This window comes from Coregonus lavaretus, assembly GCF_964263955.1.
Source record: "Coregonus lavaretus genome assembly, chromosome: 9".
Taxonomy (NCBI): Eukaryota; Metazoa; Chordata; class Actinopteri; order Salmoniformes; family Salmonidae; genus Coregonus; species Coregonus lavaretus.
Window position 1 is genome coordinate 7,494,377 of NC_139996.1, and position 19,118 is coordinate 7,513,494.

Below are 19,118 nucleotides of genomic sequence, written 5' to 3' on the forward strand. Positions count from 1 at the left end.
ATCAACACCCACAGGCAAGAAGAATAACATAATATTCCAATTTTGTCACCACAGTACATTAATTAACGCATAGGGTGGGATCTCACAGGAAAGACCAGAAGTAAAATGATGAATAAGGTTGGATTCTTATGCCGTCATGATGCATTAGCGTAACCTTGACTATCCCTTATGTAACTAATACGAAGACATTCATTAATAATAAGGTAAACATTATTCTACCAGCGTGAGGTGTTGAAGTCACACCGGGATTCCGCCACCACAGTACATTACTGACAGTAGAGATATCACAGGATCAGTTTCCCCACTGTTACCTTAAATCTGCCAGAGGTCCTAGAGGGCAATGAGCTATAGCAGTACACTGCTATTCTGCTGCAGGTAGCTCCATAGTACTGCATAGGCTGACTGGCTGCATGGGCCAGGGTGCACTGCACAGGAGGAGGCTGAGGACTGCATACAGTATGCAAGAACTAAAACACACACAACTACATCTCTCCCTCTCAGACAAACACGTGCCATTTGGGACACATCCTAAATTTGGATTGCAGAGCTTCAGCAGGGAGTGAAGACAGACTATGCCCCCTAGTGGAGAGTAAGCTGAATTACAGTCCTGACGTTTTTGTGGTGGCACATTTAAGGACGTTCTAATTTTCTACTGGTCTTAAAATGCAGGTCTTCATGCTGTGGAGATCAAGCTTACGTTACATCAGAAACATTAAGGGTTTGTTCCCCGGGTGCAGATCAAGTCTAGTCCTGGACTAGAAAGCATGCTCAATGGACATTCTCCATTGAAATAGGTTTTTAGTCCAGGATAGGATAATTCCGTGTCCAGGAAACAGACCCTAGGAGTTGTTACACTGGCTGTATCAACATGTTATGCCAGTTTAGAACAACCAATGTAATACTTGAACTTGAATGACATGGAAACGTGAGAAACAGTGTGAATCTGTGAAACAAAAAGAGCCAAGTCGAGCACTGGGGTTTTCCGTTTTATTTAAGGTTTCTTTTTCCAGACCTGCAGAGGACAGTTCAATTCCTTTAAGCTCCTCAATGAGCGTTTAACTCAGCCCCATGTTAAAAACCACGGTAGTACGACGGACTATGTTGGTTTCTCCTGGATCAGTTCTTGTTTCTGGTGAATACTGTTTTAATAGGGGACAGCAGGAGAGAGAAAAAGGGAGAGATGAACAGAGAGAGAGAAAGAGGGACAGATCATAGAGTTAAGACTTAAAAAGAAAGAGGCTGTGAAGGGAGGACAGGTTATTCATTCTCTTGGCCCAGAGAAAGGCAGAGAGCTCCTTGGATTAAATTGCAAGCCGTCGTTTGTCATCTTGTCTTGTAGCACTTTCCGATATCACATTGCATTATTTAAAATTCTCATACTTTTTTATACAGATGCATATCAGAACATGGTGACACTATTTCCCAAGCCAATCACTCAAGCTCCTTTTCTCATTAATTCACGGTAAGGCCTCGTTGAAAGCCCTCACGGGTTTAACAGGGGGAAACTTGTTACGCTAGCGCTACCCTTATTAGTATTAGCTCTGACCTGCATATCTGGGAAGCCTTTTCATCAACCCCTTTTCTCTGTTCCATCTGCTTTCTGGTGACTCTCCTGATAAGGGTTTAGCTATTGTAGGTGCCACACAGTGGCACTGTGAGTATCATACTAAACCCTGGCTCTCAGGATGTCCCAGTATTAGCCTGTATCTTCACTCACAACACAGTCTTTAAATATTGTTCTTCGTTCTAACCTGGGACTCCAGCCGCTCTAAGTTTCCCCAGAATTAGCACTTAACGTGCCGAGGTCTGGTATCGCGAGACTAGGCCTATTCTTCTTCCAACCCGAGAATCGTGGTGAGACTATAACTCTTTAACCCCGTCGGCCGGACCTCCAGTTAGGCAGTGCTACATCCTCTGATACAGAGGTTCAACTGAATCTTCCCTCTACTACAGGATGGGGCACCATGACCCCTGAGCCCAAAGGGAACAACGTTGGTTTTAATGACCTGTACAAGACAAGTCATTGGTTGGGCGCGTTCCAGGCAGAGTACATTGTGGTTGCCTGCCAGATCTCACAACGCCTGGATTGGTGTTCTCAGCTAACCAGTTAATCAGGTATAGCTGATCGGTTATCTCAGCTAACCACATATATGATATAGCAGTCTGTCACCGACTTCAAAGTCGATCATTGGTTGCTGAGTGAGTGCAGCACGACTGCAATCTAGTCGGCCTGGAACGTGACCATTGCGACCCTGTCTAACATGGATCCCGTAGCATTTATAGCCTGGCTGTGCCCTCAACTCCCCCCTCCTAACGTCTTAGTCTGTGCCCATCTCGGTCCGCATCATTTTCTGTCATCTGAACTACAACAAGTCCCTCTCAACTATACTTCTCTAAAGATTCTCAACCATACCTCTTAAACCGTTAAACTAAGGCATTTTCTCCTTAAATGAACATGCCCAAAGTTAACCGCTCTGGGGCTTCTCTGCAGCGAGGGAGGGTAAACAATTTCATTCAGTCTCCTGTTCTGTTCAAAGGGGGGAGGATGAGTGTCTTTGGGGCAAAGCTTTAAGAGCAGATTTACCATTCAGCTTGTTGCTTCATCCTCAAAGAAGTGGAATTGTGACTTCATTTCTTTCACCCATTTCATATTTAATCATTAGTTTACTTCTTAAATTACTCACGTTAGCTAATCTTGTTTCCTGTGCGTTTGTAGTTATTGACTTGGGTGTCACAAAACCTAACACTGCTCCTGTTCTCATCTAGATCATAAAAGACGGACCTCAAGTGAAGCTCACAGAAGTCGGTCTGATCCCAAACAATTCACCTGGGTCGTATTCATTATGCACCAAACGCAAGAAAACTAACTGATACCGGCAGGGACTACATGGACTTATCTGTCCAGTAAGAAACACTAATTTCCCGTTTTCAAAACGTTTCACTACTGAACACCCCTGATTACTGGAGCTCACAGTAAGGCGGTTTACTTTAGACCAAAAGGGGTACCTGGCAATGCATGTCATGTGCCACGGAAAACTAAACGAACAAACAAATAGGCCGTCAGAACCGGAAAAAAATGAAGTTGGAAGGAGAAAGAAAGAAAGCTTTGTTATTTTGTTAGCTAATTATTTTTCATAATCTGATCATCTGTAGATTGGTGTGTGTACTGTATCTGTATGGCATTAGGTAGGGGATTGGAATTAGGAAACTGCTGTAATCCGTCTTTAGTTTAGTGTCGGTCCCCGGCTGCGGTACTCTGTAGCAGCTCTGCAGCGCTCTGGCCTGGGGGTCTGAAGGCTGTCTGGAAGCCTGGGGGAGGGCTGTGAAACTGGCTGGGGATGGCCTGTTTGGGCTGGGCCCAGCCGGAGCCGGCTCTGTGGTGGAGGGGGAGGTGTGGGTGTGAGGCAGCCTGGTCTAGGAGGCCATGGTGGTGGCTGTGGAGGGACTGGGGATGGTGCTGCTGGTTCTGGGGCTGCTGGGGAAGGGAGGAGCTAGGCAGGGCAGGGCCGTCCATCTCTGTCAGGGCCTGGAGGGACTTGAGCCAGTGGGGAGGGTTCTGGTCCTCTTGGAAAAGGTCTAAACTGTTACCTGCTGAGGCTGGGATGCCTGAAGAGAGGAGAGAGAGAGAGATGGGTGAGTGGGAACTGTAGGACAGGGTTTCCCAAACTCGGTCCCGGGGCCCTCCCTGGGTGCACATTTTGGTTGTTGCCCTAGCACTATACAGCTGATTCAAATAACCAACTCATCATCAGCCTTTGATTATTTGATTCAGCTGTGTAGTGCTTGGGCAAAAACCACAACGGACCCAGGGGGAGGGGAGTCCCCGGACCCAGTTTGAGAAACCCTGGAGTAGGAGAGTAGATGCCCCCACTTCCATTTAGTATCTTTAGTGCTTTCTACAGACCTCCCTGGAAAACAGTGACTATTGTTGGTGAGTAGAGTATCCTGGCTAAATAAAGATGAAATGTCAAGACTCTGCTTATAACACTTTCAAATGTATCTTAATAAGTTAATAGCGTAAATAATAACATAAATTGTTAGACAGAATGAATTTGATATAATAAAAGTAATCATCATCGTATAATACCTGTGTAATAAATGCGTCTGGGGTTACTCACTACCTGTGATGATCGCTGGGTCCATCCAGCTGGCCGTACCGTCCCAGCTGAGGCTGTGTGATAATCCCCCTGGCCCGTGGAGCCCACCAATGCCCCCCATGTAGTTGGGCCGCCCGATGTGGTTCACACTGGAGGAAGAGGAGGAGGAGGAGGAAGAGGAGGAGGAGTTGGGGAGACCACCGAAGTTGATGTTGATGTTGGGTAGGAGAGCTCTCAGGCCAGCCTGCCATTCTTTCACATTAAGGCCATCTATAGAACAGCTGCTTTCTAGAGAGAGAACATGTTTATTTCATTAAGGAGAAATTAGAAAATAAGCCGTGCTGATTTGCTTCTGTAAAAAAAATACATAAACGGTAGATATTTCTAGACATTTAATAAAGACGTTTGATGAATCCACATCTTCACAGGTGGCTTTGGACTGCCATCTTGTGGCCAAAACAGAACTATATCTACATGTAATTTGTTTCCCACAAGGTCAAAATAACATGGTAGAAACAGGGAAAATTATGACATTTTGACATTCAATGCTTGTTATGGTCATACTGGACAGATTGTATTAAACATGACTCAAACAGGTTTGGGGTCAATTGCATTTCAATTCAGTCCATTCAGGATGTAAACTGAAATTCCAATTCCAATTTTAGTTTACTTCCTGAATTGAGACAGGACATATAACTGACCCCTGACCTCAACACTCCCAGAAGACAGAGACAGGGTCTTATCCCGTGTAGCTCAGTTGGTAGAGCATGGCATTTGCAATGCCAGGGTTGTGGGTTCGATTCCCACGGGGGGCCAGTATGAAAAATAAATACAAATAAAATGTATGCACTCACTAACTAAGTCGCTCTGGATAAGAGCGTCTGCTAAATGACTAAAATGTCTTATAACAACCTACCTGATATGGGGATCCCTCCCAGCCCTGTACTGTGGCGCTGAGGAGGCATGCTCAAGTCCAGGAAGTTTCCGCGTCCCCCTCCAGCGTTGGCCGAGTGGCTCAAGTGTGAGAGGAGGTGGTTATTGCTGCGTGCCGAGGCCGAGGGAGGCATGTCCATCCAGGGATGCTGAGAGGCAGCGGCAGCATGGGCAGCCTGACCTCCACCATGATGACTGCTCTGACTCTGGGAACCAGGGAAACTAAAGGAACTATACATTTGCCTGTGGTGGAGCTGAGAAAGGCGGGGTGGAGGTCCAATGCTGCTGGGGAAATGGTTGGGGTTGGAAGGGGGGATGTGAAGGCCGTGGTGGGACCCGGGGTGGTGGAGGCTGAAGGGGCCAGGGGACCCCAGGGGACTGGGCTGGTCCTGGACTGACAGCTCCTTCTCTATGAGGTCAGCCAGGGCCTTCCGCGTGATGTCGAAGGGGTCGAAACCCAGGTCGTCGTCCTGCTGTTGTGTCTTGGAGGAGGAGCCGAAGCCGAAGGCCGCTTGCCAGTCTGTAGAGGACGAGACCGGTATTGTGTCTGGGGAAGGGAGAGAAGGATGAAACGTTATCTAGAGGTTATGTTTCAAACCATAATGAAGGCTGTCTAGCTGAAACGCAGTGGAGCAGACACTGCACTGTCAAAGGAAGCATCGTCTGCTAACAGTGTGTGTGTCAGTGTCTCTGCCCCACACAACCCACCTGATGCGAAGAGGCTCTGTGGTTCAGGGGTCATGGGCCAGTCGGATCCCCCTCTAGGCGAGCTGTGGAAGGGGGGCAGGCCGGACGGGATGGGGTTGGGGTGTCTGAAGTTACTGTTGTCTGAGAACAGGGACTGGGACTCTGCAGCGGCCCCCTCGAAGGGTGAGCGGGCAGTGAGGTCCACTACACTGATGGGAACCACCAGACTGCTGGGGGGTCTGGTCAGCCCCGGAGGAGGGGAGGGGGACTCACTGTTAGGCATCTGGAGAGGGGGAGGACAAGGGTAATGTCTGTGAGATTGTACTATTTGTAAGAAATAATAACTCATAATGAAAACCAACATTGGAAAAGGCTTAGAAGAGACTGTATACTCTGGATAGATATAACAATAATTTCCCTAATAACATCACTATGTACTTCATGTAATAAAGTAATTATCTATACATTTATAAAAATCATGAAAATACATTTAAAATTGTTAAATAATTTCTGTACTTCTACATGTGAATTTAACTCATTAGTAAAGGGGGCGGCAGGTAGATTAGTGGTTAAGAGCGTTGTGCCAGTAACCGAAAGGTCGCTGGTTCTAATCCTCGAGCCGACTAAGTGAAAAATCTGTCGACGTGCCCTTGAGCAAGGCACTTAACCCTAATTGCTCCTGTAAGTCGCTCTGGATAAGAGCGTCTGCCAAATGACTAAAATGTAAAATGTCTTCTTACCTGTTGTAAAGTCTCTCCATTCACCCTACCTATTGATTCCGGAGGTTTGTCGCTGGGACTAGAGGGAAACAGAAACAGACTATGATCTTCACGGCCCACCACCACCACCACCACCACCAGCATTTAAAAGGGACCAAAAGGAGACCAGTCTGGCCTGTGAGTTATAACCTTTTCACTCTATTGTGCTGACCTGAACCAAACTGGGCTGGCTTGGATTCTCTGTTCACACAGTCCTTTTCAGCACGTTTCCAGCAACAACAGTGAATGCATAACCAGTACAGAATAGTACTGCCTGGCTTCTCAGTACAGCTTGGTTTAACCCTCCACTGTATATTACCTGTTACTTTAACATTTCTGTTGTAATTGTAAAATGGACTAATAAAGTAATATTATTCTAAAATGCCTTCAGAAAGTATTCACACCCCTTGACTTTTTCCACATTTTGTTGTGTTAAAGCCTGAATTTAAATTAGATTGAGATTTTTGTCGTCACTGGCCTACATACAATACCCCATAATGTCAAAGTGGAATAATGTTTTTCACAATTTTTACAATAAGTATTCAAACTCATTGTTATGGCAAGCCTAAATAAGTTCAGGAGTAACAATGTGCTTAACAAGTCACATAATAAGTTGCATGGACTGACTGTGTACAATAATAGTGTTTAACATGATTTTTGAATGACTACCTCATCTCTGTACCCCACACATACAATTATCTGTAAGGTCCCTCAGTCGAGCAGTGAATTTCAAACAGATTCAACCACAAAGACCAGGGAGGTTTTCCAATGCCTCACAAAGAAGGGCACCTATTGGTAGATGGGTAAAAATAAATTAAGCAGACATTGAATACCCCTTTGAGCATGGTGAAGTTACTAATTACACTTTCGATGGTGTGTCAATATACCCAGTCATTACAAAGATAGAGGTGTCCTTCCTAACTCAGTTGCCGGAGAGGAAGGAAACCGCTCAGGAATTTCACCATGAGGCCAATGATGACCTTAAAACAGTTACAGAGTTTAATGGCTGTGATAGGAGAAGACTGAGGATGGATCAACAACATTGTAGTTACTCCACAATACTAAACTAATTGACAGAGTGAAAAGGAAGCCTGTAAAGAATAAAAATATTCCAAAACATGCATCCTGTTTGCAATAAGGCACTAAAGTAATACTGCAAAAAATGTGGCAAGCAATTAACACTTTGTACTCAGAACAAAAAGTTAAGTTTGGGGCAAATCCAATATAACACATTACTGAGTACCACTCTCCATTTTTCAAGCATAGTGGTCGCTGCATAATGTTATGGGTATGCTTGCAATCGTTAAGAACTGGGGAGTTTTTCAGGATAAAAAATAAACAGAATGGAGCTAAGTACAGGCAAAATCCTAGAGGAAAACCTGGTTCAGTCTGTTTTCCACCAGACACTGGAAGATGAATTTACCTTTCAATAACCTCAAACAGAAGGCCAAATCTACACTGGAGTTGGTTACCAAGAAAACAGTGAATGTTCCTGAGTGGCCGTGTTACAGTTTGGACTTAAATCTACTTTAAAATCTATGGTAAGACCTGAAAATGGTTGTCTAGCAATGATCAACTTGACAGAGCTTGAAGAATTTTGAAAAGAATAAATGGGCAAATATTGTACAATCCAGGTGTGGAAAGCTCTTAGGAGACTTACCCAGAAAGCTGTAATCGCTGTCAAAGATGATTCTACAAAGTATTGACTCAGGGGTGTGAATACTTATGTAAATTAGATATTTCTGTATTTCATTTTCAATAAATGCGCACAAATTTCTAAAAACATGTTTTCACTGTCATTATGGGGTATTGTGTGTAGATGGACAGAAATATATATATATTTAAAAAATATATATGAATTCAGGCTGTAACAACAGAATGTGGAATAAGTCAAGGGGTATGAATACTTTCTGAAGGCACTGTATATCAGGGGTTCTCAAAATGGGGTCATGGTACTGCATGGGGCCCGCAGCCAGATCTCTATATATCCATCTATCCACACACACATTTTTTAAATGAATATTACAAAGATACTTTTGGCCAAGGGATCCATGGATTAATTTACAAGTGTGTAATATTATTAATCTACAATTTAGGTTCTTAACCCTGGGCAACATGGACCTTGGAGGCTCACAGGCATAATGGTATCCAAAGTAATCCACCAATTATACATTTTTCAACTCAATACTATTCCCCCCATTTTTTTAGGTTTTACATAACTGCACTTTAATATAAGCTTTAAAAACAGCAAAGTTATCTCTGCCTCATGGCAAAATGTGTAGAATTACAGGAAATTAGCTTTAAAAGGTGCAACATTTTCTCTCCAATGCTAAGAGGTGTGCCTTTTAAATGTTTTTTTCCACGGGGCTGAGACTTGGTTCATCTGACCATACTACAGATGTCATAATAAAAACTCCTTGTAGGCGATTTTTTAAAAAAATGTTTAATCGCACTCAAGTTCTGTTCTGACTATGAGGGGGTGCTTTCACAAAAGGGGTCCACAGCCCCAAAACGTTTGAGAACCCTTGTTCCATATTACCTGTTGCTGTCACAGTTAGAGGAGAAGGGGGACAGGGCAGCACCCAAGTCAGTGTCCAGCCCCAGGCCAAGTCCTAACCCGTCTGAGGTCATGACATCTGGGTCCAGGCAGCAGTCTAGCAGCGGAGGAGACTTCCTGTCCTCTGACAGCCCATTGGCCAGTTTGCCACCATACCCCGATAGCGTCGGCCACCCATCCTTGCCATTGCCGTTGTTCGGTCTGCTGTGATAAATGGACAAATATCCAATAAAGGGATGTTGTGTGGAACAAATCGATAGAGGCCTCCAGGACAAATATTTTCTGTTGGGTAGAGGGAGGAGAACCAAAACACCAAAACATACCTTTGTGTAGAATTTGAAGATCTGCTTTTTGACTTTTCCCCTGCACACGTTGAGGTTTGTAGAAAGCTGGGGTTCATTTTGTAGAGGTCCTGGAGTAGTTTCTGCTCGTATTCTTGGTGTTTCCCGGCCTAAAGGACACAAACATAATAACGTTAAGTCATTTAAGCAGTGAATCATAACACACAATGCTCCCACTGTTCACCACAGACACCTGACACAAAGCTCCCACTGTTCACCACAGACACCTGACACAAAGCTCCCACTGTTCACCACAGACACCTGACACAAAGCTCCCACTGTTCACCACAGACACCTGACACAATGCTCCCACTGTTCACCACAGACACCTGACACAATGTTCCCACTGTTCACCACAGACACCTGACACAATGCTCCCACTGTTCACCACAGACACCTGACAAAGCTCCCACTGTTCACCACAGACACAATGCTCCCACTGTTCACCACAGACACCTGACTCAATGCTCACCACAGACACCTGACTCAATGCTCCCACTGTTCACCACAGACACCTGACACAAAGCTCCCACTGTTCACCACAGACACCTGACACAATGCTCCCACTGTTCACCACAGACACCTGACACAATGCTCCCACTGTTCACCACAGACACCTGACACAATGCTCCCACTGTTCACCACAGACACCTGACTCAATTCAAACGCATCACAGCTTCTACCTAGACCCAGATCTGGCATGACAACGACCATGTGAGTTGATTATACAGCACAAACAGATGTGGGACCAGGCTAGCTTCAAAATAACATTAATGCTGAGGTCCAAAGCCCCTTTAAGTAAGAACATGGTTGGAAAGGCAGATACAGAAACATCCTCCAAGAGAATAGGAAGAACATGATCTAACCCGGGACAAGGTAGACACACAGGCAAGTACACCGCATGACGTCAAGAGAAAGTACATCTGGCATCTCTAGTCACCCACCAACAATCACACAGGAAGAATAAAAGGTTTGTTTACCTGCATCTCCTCTTTAGTAAAGCTAGCTGCCTCATCCCCCAGCTCATGTAGATACATACAGTCTGGTTTGGGACACTGCATGCTTTTGAGGAAGTAACTGCAGTATTTTGTTGTACCTAAAGAAGCCTGCATAAAAAATAAAAAAAAACATACAGAAAGGAAAGCTCAGTTAAAATCTACTTGTGATGAATGTTCTCTTCAGTTGAGGTGCCCTCTAATGCATCATATTATTACTTATCCAAGACAAAGGTCATACAGCATTTAAGATTAGATAGTCCTTTATTTGATAACATTCCTTACAATACGTCAACAAAACAGTTACTTCTAGGACCAGTTTCCCAGACACAGATTAAGCCTAGTCCTGGACTAAAACACAAGCTCAATGGAATATCTCCATTGACAATTGTAATCCAGGATTTGGTTTAATCTGTGTCCGAGAATGTCTGTTCCGGTCACCTTGAGTGTTCTGCCGTCCACTACTACATTGTTTACACATTGTATCGCTCGGAGGGCGTCTTCAGAGCGGATATAGGTGACATATGCACTGGCACTGGGACCCTGTGGATCAGAAAACAGTGAAAATAATATTCAGAATAGGTCATAAGAAACACACAGCTAATTTTTTATTAGAGATGTAGTTCATGTCACCACCTTCCTATTTTACATTTGAGAAGAACCCACTTGCTTTTGAATTCAATCCCACTTCTTATGATCTCTCACTTAGCAGGCACTTTCCTCCAAAGTAATTGACAGTACAGTGAGTATGTAAACTCAGCAAAAAAAGAAACGTCCCGTTTTCAGGACAGTGTTTTTCAAAGATAATTTGTAAAAATCCAAATAACTTCACAGATCTTCATTTTTTAATTAAAAAAAAAAGATATATATATATATATATATATAACCTTTATTTAACCAGGTTAGCCAGTTGAGAACAAGTTCTAATTTACAACTGCGACCTGGCCAAGATAAAGCAAGGCAGTGCGATAAAAACAACACAGAGTTACATATGGGGTAAACAAAACGTACAGTCAATAACACAATAGAAAATCTATATACAGTGTGTGCAAATGTAGTAAGTTATAGAGGTAAGGCAATAAATAGGCCATAGTGCAAAATAATTACAATTTAGTATTAACACTGGAGTGATAGATGTGTAGAAGATGATGTGCAAATAGAGATACTGGGGTGCAAATGAGCAAATGTAAATAACAATATGGGGATAAGGTAGTTGGGTGGGCTAATTACAGATGGGCTGTGTTCAGGTGCAGTGATCGGTAAGGGTTTAAACACTGTTTCCCATGCTTGTTCAATAAACCATAAACAATTAATGAACATGCACCTGTGGAACGGTTGTTAAGACACTAACAGCTTACAGATGGTAGGCAATTAAGGTCACAGTTATGAAAACTTAGGACACTAAAGAGGCCTTTCTACTGACTCTGAAAAACACCAAAAGAAAAGATGCCCAGGGTCCCTGCTCATCTGCGTGAACGTGCCATAGGCATGGTGCAAGGAGGCATGAGGACTGCAGATGTGGCCAGGGCAATAAATTGCAATGTCCGTACTGTGAGACGCCTAAGACAGCGCTACAGGGAGACAGGACGGACAGCTGATCGTCCTCGCAGTGGCAGACCACGTGTAACAACACCTGCACAGGATCAGTACATCTGAACATCACAGGTACAGGATGGCAACAACAACTGCCCGAGTTACACCAGGAACGCACAATCCCTCCATCAGTGCTCAGACTGTCCGCAATAGGCTGAGAGAGGCTGGACTGAGGGCTTGTAGGCCTGTTGTAAGGCAGGTCCTCACCAGACATCACCGGCAACAACGTCGCCTATGGGCACAAACCCACCGTCGCTGGACCAGACAGGACTGGCAAAAAGTGCTCTTCACTGACGAGTCAAGGTTTTGTCTCACCATGGGTGATGGTCGGATTCGCGTTTATCATCGAAGGAATGAGCGTTACACCGAGGCCTGTACTCTGGAGCGGGATCGATTTGGAGGTGGAGGGTCCGTCATGGTCTGGGGCGGTGTGTCACAGCATCATCGGACTGAGCTTGTTGTCATTGCAGGCAATGTAAACGCTGTGCGTTACAGGGAAGACATCATCCTCCCTAATGTGGTACCCTTCCTGCAGGCTCATCCTGACATGACCCTCCAGCATGACACCAGCCATACTGCTCGTTCTGTGTGTGATTTCCTGCAAGACAGGAATGTCAGTGTTCTGCCATGGCCAGCGAAGAGCCTGGATCTCAATCCCATTGAGCACGTATGGGACCTGTTGGATCGGAGGGTGAGGGCTAGGGCCATTCCCCCCAGAAATGTCCGGGAACTTGCAGGTGCCTTGGTGGAAGAGTGGGGTAACATCTCACAGCAAGAACTGGCAAATCTGGTGCAGTCCATGAGAAGGAGATGCACTGCAGTACTTAATGCAGCTGGTGGCCACACCAGATACTGACTGTTACTTTTGATTTTGACCCCCCCTTTGTTCAGGGACACATTATTCCATTTCTGTTAGTCACATGTCTGTGGAACTTGTTCAGTCTCCGTTGTTGAATCTTGTTATGTTCATACAAATATTTACACATGTTAAGTTTGCTGAAAATAAACGCAGTTGACAGTGAGAGGACATTTCTTTTTTTTGCTGAGTTTATATATTTTAGTATGTGTGTGTGATCCCTGCAGCGATACAACTCAACTGAGCCGCCCTCCTCCCAACTGAGCCGCCCTCCTCCCAACTGAGCCGCCCTCCTCCCAACTGAGCCGCCCTCCTCCCAACTGAGCCACATAGAACCAGCTCTTACCTGTGAACCTGCATATGATGTGCTGTTGTTGATGACCACCTTGTGGATTTTCCCAAACTTCCCAAAATACTCTGGCCTTTTTAGAACCTGTGGAAAAAACGAAGACAGGAATGATGATTGAGACATGTTTCACAAACAGCGCTTAATAAATACAGTTGAGAGGGAAACAAGTACAGCTAGGTCAGCAGACCAGAAATATGATCAAGTAACAGAATAGTGAGATGAAATCTTCATCTAACTACTTAAAGCAGGGCTCTCCGACCCTGTTCCTGGAGAGCAACCCTCCTTTAGGTTTTAACTCTGACCCTGTTCCTGGAGAGCAACCCTTCTTTAGGTTTTAACTCTGACCCTGTTCCTGGAGAGCAACCCTCCTTTAGGTTTTTACTCCAACGCTGTTCCTGGAGAGCAACCCTCCTTTAGGTTTTTACTCCAACGCTGTTCCTGGAGAGCAACCCTCCTTTAGGTTTTTGCTCCAACCCCAGTTGTAACTAACCTGATTGAGCTTATCAACCAACCAATTATTAGTCAGGTGCGCTAGATTAGGGTTGGAGCGAAAACCTACAGGACGGTAGCGCTCTAGGAACAGAGTTGGAGAGCCCCGACTTAGAGATACTGCGAGATGTAGGTCCTTGTTCTACTTCCCCAGAGTCAGAAGAGCTCATGGATACCATTTTTGTCTCTGTGTGCAGTTTGGAGATGATTGAAATTAGCATATCGTTAGCTTAGCGCAATTGCTGGAAGTCTTCCGGTACATTAGCCAGCTCCTCTCAAAAGCAGGGAAATAAATCTAACTACCCAAAGCTGTGTGGTTGGTCATTTACTTACAAAGCTAATAAGCTATACATAGTCATCAATATTTCATACATTCGTTAAATTTTACTGATAATCTTTTAAAAAATAGATTTTATCCACTTCCTCATTCTCTGGCCCGTTGTCACATAGAGAATTATAGAGATCGCAACGTTGTATCCATCTGAATGGCACTGCCCACGGGCTCACAGACGCTGGCCACGGGCTCACAGACGCTGCCCACGGGCTCACAGACGCTGGCCACGGGCTCACAGACGCTGGCCACGGGCTCACAGACGCTGCCCACGGGCTCACAGACGCTGCCCACGGGCTCACAGACGCTGCCCACGGGACAGATACAACGTTGTGACCTCTATACATCTATATGAGAAAAACGACACCAAGTCTCGAAATCTCGCAGTATCCCTTTAATGACTGAAGCAAAGTGGAGGGGTGGGGACTTTAGGAGATTTGGCGCGTGTTCAAATTATTTCCAATCAATGTGCTAAATGCTTTTATCTCCATCGGCATCTGTGGACATCAAGTACTCTATGATACAACTATGTACTCAGCGCATAAGCAGCAAAAAACATTGCCCAGGCAAAAAGGTATGCATGGGTTAACTGTAGAGGGAATGGGATAGTATACTCACATTATTTTTTACTTACAGAAGAAACCTATGGCATTTAGCTGAAAACAGATGAGGAAAATATGGACATCCTATAACAACTAAGTACCTAGATGTCTCCTCCACTACTGGTGATGGACTCACCTCTGGGTCGGTGAGGCTTTAAGAGAAAAACCCTCAAAGGGTACTTCAACTAGGGTTACAAAACTCAGGAAACTCACAAAATCCCCAGGTTTTCCAAAAAATCCTAGTGGTAGGATTCCCAATTTCTGGAAAACCTGGGAATTTCAGGAAAGCTTCCTGGCATTTTGCAACCTTAACAAAAAACTAAAAAGATCTAGGCCTATCTTGATATAGTATATCTACATTGAGTATACCAAACATTAGGAACACCTTCCTAATATTGAGTTGCACCCCCTTTTGCCCTCAGAACAGCCTCAATTCATCGGGACATGGACTCTACAAGGTGTTGAAAGCATTTCACAGGAATGATAGCCCATGTTGACTCCAATGCTTCCTACAGTTGTGTCAAGTTGGCTGGAAGTCCTTTTTGGGAGGTGGACCATTCTTGATACTCATGGGAAAATGTTGAGCGTGAAAAATTAAGCAGCGTTGCAGTTCTTCACACAAACTGGTTTGCCTGGCATCTACTACCATACCCCGTTCAAAGGCATTTAAATATTTTGTCTTGCCCATTCACCTTCTGAATGGCACACACACACAATCCATGTCTCAACCCATGGCTTAAAAATCCTTCTTTAACCTGTCTCGTCCCCTTCATCTACACTGATTGAAGTGGATTTAACAAGTAACATCAATACGGGATCATAGCTTTCACCTGGTCAGTCTATGTCATGGAAAGACATGTTCCTAATGTTTTGTACACTCAGTGTATATTAATGTAGAAGGCTTATATTGTCGACTCGAACACTAGGTTTCTCTGCTCCATTTCTCTCTCGGTGTGTGTGTGTGTGTCTCACCTCTGGGTCTGCCAGCCTTTGAGAGAGCCCGACCACGAAGACCAGGTTTCTTTGAACTACCCTGACGCTGGCCAGGTGCTTCCTGTTCTCTGTCACCTTCTGTTTCTTCTCGGTCTGTTTCTGCTTCTTCTCGTTCTTTATCCTCTGGATCTCCTCCTGTGACAGAGGCTTGTACACCGCAGGGTCCTCCGGGTACGGCTGAATGTCAGGGGGAAGAGATAGAAAGACAGGTAAACTAACCTGTACATACTATAGGTATATCCTTCTGGGGGAGAGTTAGGAGCAGAGTAGAATCATTTCTGTCTCTGTTGGAAGAATAAAGTAGTATTACATTATAATACAACAGTACTCTCCAACTCTGTTCCTGGAGCGCTACCGTCCTGTAGGTTTTCGCTCCAACCCTAATCTAGCGCACCTGATTCTAATAATTAGCTGGTTGATAAACTGAATCAGGTTAGTTACAATTGGGGTTGAAACGAAAACCTACAGTGAGGGTAGCTCTCCAGGAACAGGGTTGGAGAGCCCTGTACTAGACTGTATGTCACATTTCCATAACCCCTGCATTGACATCAACATTTGTTCCTGGTCACCGTTGAACTGGGTATCAGTCCCCCACCCAGCCAGCCAGCCTATTTTCTGCAGGCGGGGCAGAGGCCGTTCTCGTCTGTGTGGCTGCGGTGCCAGCAGAAGTGTAGGAGAAGGGCTAGGGTTAGTGGTTAGGATAGGTTACGTACCTTTCTGCAGGCGGGGCAGAGGCCGTTCTCGTCTGTGCGGATGCGGTGCCAGCAGAAGCGGCAGATCTGGTAGCCGCAGGTGCAGGGGAAGAAGTTGACGTCGTCAATCTCCAGCGGCTCCATGCACAGAGGGCACTCCATAGGGTCTTCCTTAATCTCGGGGCTGTGGGACATCCTACGGCACGGTGAAGGGAGCAGGTGTCACGGCTGGTCACGGGCTGGGAGGGAGGAGCGTAGTATGGGATGGGAGAGGATCGAAAGTAGAGAGACAATTCAGCTACTTAGAAACTATCTGTTGTGTTCAACTTTAGTAAGAGATCAAGTTATCTTTATTGTCCCAATTGGGAAATGTGTTGTGCAGTCAGGATTCAACAATAAAAACAGTGACAACCATACAACCGATATACACATAACATAAAACAATGAGATCGATAAAAAGGAGCAGTCATTGTGCAAAAGTGCAGCAATAAATATACATTATTTCATTTCATGGGCAGATGAGACAGGATAGAGACTGGAAAGGCAATTCTGCTACTCAGAAACTATTTTTGGACTATTTTTGAAGTAGGTAAATAAATTGTAAACAATAGCTAGGCTTCCATTCAATAGGCAACAGATTTATGCAAATATTCTAAAATCTGCATAAAAGCAATATGCAAATGTTCCATCCAGAGATGTGTTTTCATCTAATTGACTTGTTGCTGATAACAGGCTGTGCGTGATGACCGAATAAAAAAAACACAGGTTCAATGTGTTTCCATCCCATTTTCAACTCTACTGATGGTTTTGGCACCAGCTCTAGCCAACAGCTCGCAGATACAGTGTGGGTTGGCTATCTACATGATGAGATTATTATGGACAAAAGAGTGACATTTTTATTTGTCAACAGCAGCCAAACATCGATCATCATGTCACCAGAATAAAACCCTCAATATTTAATGTAAAGGAGCATCAAGCTCATCACCTTACACTTTCATCACCCTGTTAAATTAATCATGTATTTAATCTGCAGCCTAATAAGGACCACACAATATCATCGCGTTACTCAAATGTACTTTGATATGATGGTTATTATATCAATAATTGCACATAAAAGCATTTCCGACGACATTTCTCGCAAAAAATTTTTTTACCAACACAAAAAGATCCCAACTCTTCTAGAGTATTTTGTTTAGTCGACATTTGCAAAATGTACTGACAAATGTGCTGTTTCCATCAACCCTGTAGTGACTTTTTATTTATTTATCTGACGTACTTTACTCGCATAAAAAAGGTTGGATGGAAAGCTGTTTAGTGGAGAACATGAATAGTACACTAGCGACAACGCAAAACGTAGGCCTAAATCAGACCTGCTCCCTTAGCTAGTGGTACTGGTAAAGGGATGTCTTAATATCAAGTAGTCTAAACTGAATGTTATGAGGATCATCACTAACTTCTGCCTGTGTTAGTTCCAGGTCATTGGCAACAGCTTGTTAACAAGTAGCAGATTGTGGTAAGGACAGCCAGCCACAAATATATTTTGTGGTGTTGTTTTGACAGTAGGAGGGCGTGCCATCTTGTAGCTGTCAACTGCAGTATATCAAAGGCTGATTGAAAAAAAAAAAACAGACCTATTGAATCTTGGGGTTTGTTGAGGATGAACTAGCGTTGGTCTTTAATGTAGATTGCAAATTGGTAGTCACTGAACCAGTGAGCTAGCTAGTTGATTGCAAGTAACTGTCATTGATAAACTAGCTACACTACATTCTAGCTAACGTTAGCGCCAAGGGTAACACTAGTTAGCCAACTAACATTAGGTACTTTCCAATACAATAAAATTGGTAAAATGCCTATTTCAAAATCCGTTGCTAAACTACAGCCGACATTCGCGCCCCTATCCACTCGCTCAACAAATGATGCAGGCGTACAAGTAAGCAGCAAATGTCAGATGACTGATACTATGTTAGCCAACTAGATAGCAAATTAACGTTAGCATGTTGCTAAAGGTTTTCAATGGTTCTCTCCTGTTTTAACTCGCGGCATAACATATGTTAGTTAGCTAGCTCGCAAAAAGCCGGTCAGATGCCCACACATTAAAATATGAGTAAGATCCAAGTCAACGAGTAAAATGCCGTCCATTTGGCATTTCGCGTTGAGCAAATACCCAAAGTTCACATGACAGGCACTGTCGTGTGAATACAAAGTGACAGCTTGTTAACCAACGAAAGTGCTAAAAGGCTAACATTAGCCAACAAGATAACTTCAGAACCAAGCTGGCATTCGGAGTTAGCTAGCTAGTTAGCGACTGCGGCCTACTAACGTTAGCTTGCGAGCTAACAGACTCCGACACAGTAAACCATTGACATTTCATTAAATCCACAACTAACTAGGCAACGATGCAAAAGGATGGCATTGAGGCAGAAACTGTATAAATTCGTTCATGCACCATGGAGCTAATGTTATTTTGCCACGAAATTATTAGCAGACAGTTACAATAATAGTTTCGACTAGCTAGCTACTTACTGTCCGTATTAAAGGGATTCCACTCCAAAGGGACAGTCACACCAAATTGGGCGGGGATTGCTGATGTCTCTGAACTGTCCAGTTTTGTATAGATAGACACTTTAGATTATGTTAGGTTTATTATTGCGCTATAATTCAAAAGGCTTGTTAGATGTTTTGCCCTTTTCTTGTTTTTTATCTGTAAAAAAGATACGCTTTAACCACCATCTTAGCTAGCATTAAAATAGGGAGGAGTGAATGGAGCGAGCATTCAGTACGTACTGAGGCTGCGCAGAAGGATACCAACAGTGCATTGTGGGAAATATAGTTAATTGATTTTTTT

At 44.2% G+C, this 19,118-nt stretch overlaps 1 protein-coding gene across 1 annotated transcript; it reads right to left on the reverse strand.

Annotated features, from left to right (window-relative positions):
• Positions 1-973: 973 nt before the first annotated feature.
• On the reverse strand, positions 974-19,031 carry LOC311135107 (CCR4-NOT transcription complex subunit 4-like). Its single transcript, XM_084168985.1, has 13 exons — positions 18,797-19,031; positions 16,295-16,512; positions 15,561-15,758; positions 13,164-13,250; positions 10,810-10,911; positions 10,354-10,479; positions 9,356-9,483; positions 9,015-9,236; positions 6,458-6,515; positions 5,739-6,000; positions 5,014-5,577; positions 4,122-4,385; positions 974-3,606 (listed from the first exon to the last, which is right to left on the reverse strand). The coding sequence occupies exons 2-13, from the start codon at positions 16,466-16,468 to the stop codon at positions 3,230-3,232; spliced, it is 2,562 nt and encodes an 853-aa protein (XP_084025111.1). The 5' UTR covers positions 16,469-16,512; positions 18,797-19,031; the 3' UTR covers positions 974-3,229.
• Positions 19,032-19,118: the final 87 nt, after the last annotated feature.

Bases quoted from the DNA above. Each gene is read 5' to 3' on its own strand.
- LOC311135107 (XM_084168985.1), bottom strand. From the start codon at position 16,468: ATGTCCCACAGCCCCGAGATTAAGGAAGACCCTATGGAGTGCCCTCTG. The intron at 5,578-5,738 runs GTGGGTTGTGTG...TCCCTTCCCCAG, and splicing joins ACAGAGCCTCTTCGCATCAG to ACACAATACCGGTCTCGTCC. The intron at 3,607-4,121 runs GTAGTGAGTAAC...TCCTCTCTTCAG, and splicing joins GGACCCAGCGATCATCACAG to GCATCCCAGCCTCAGCAGGT.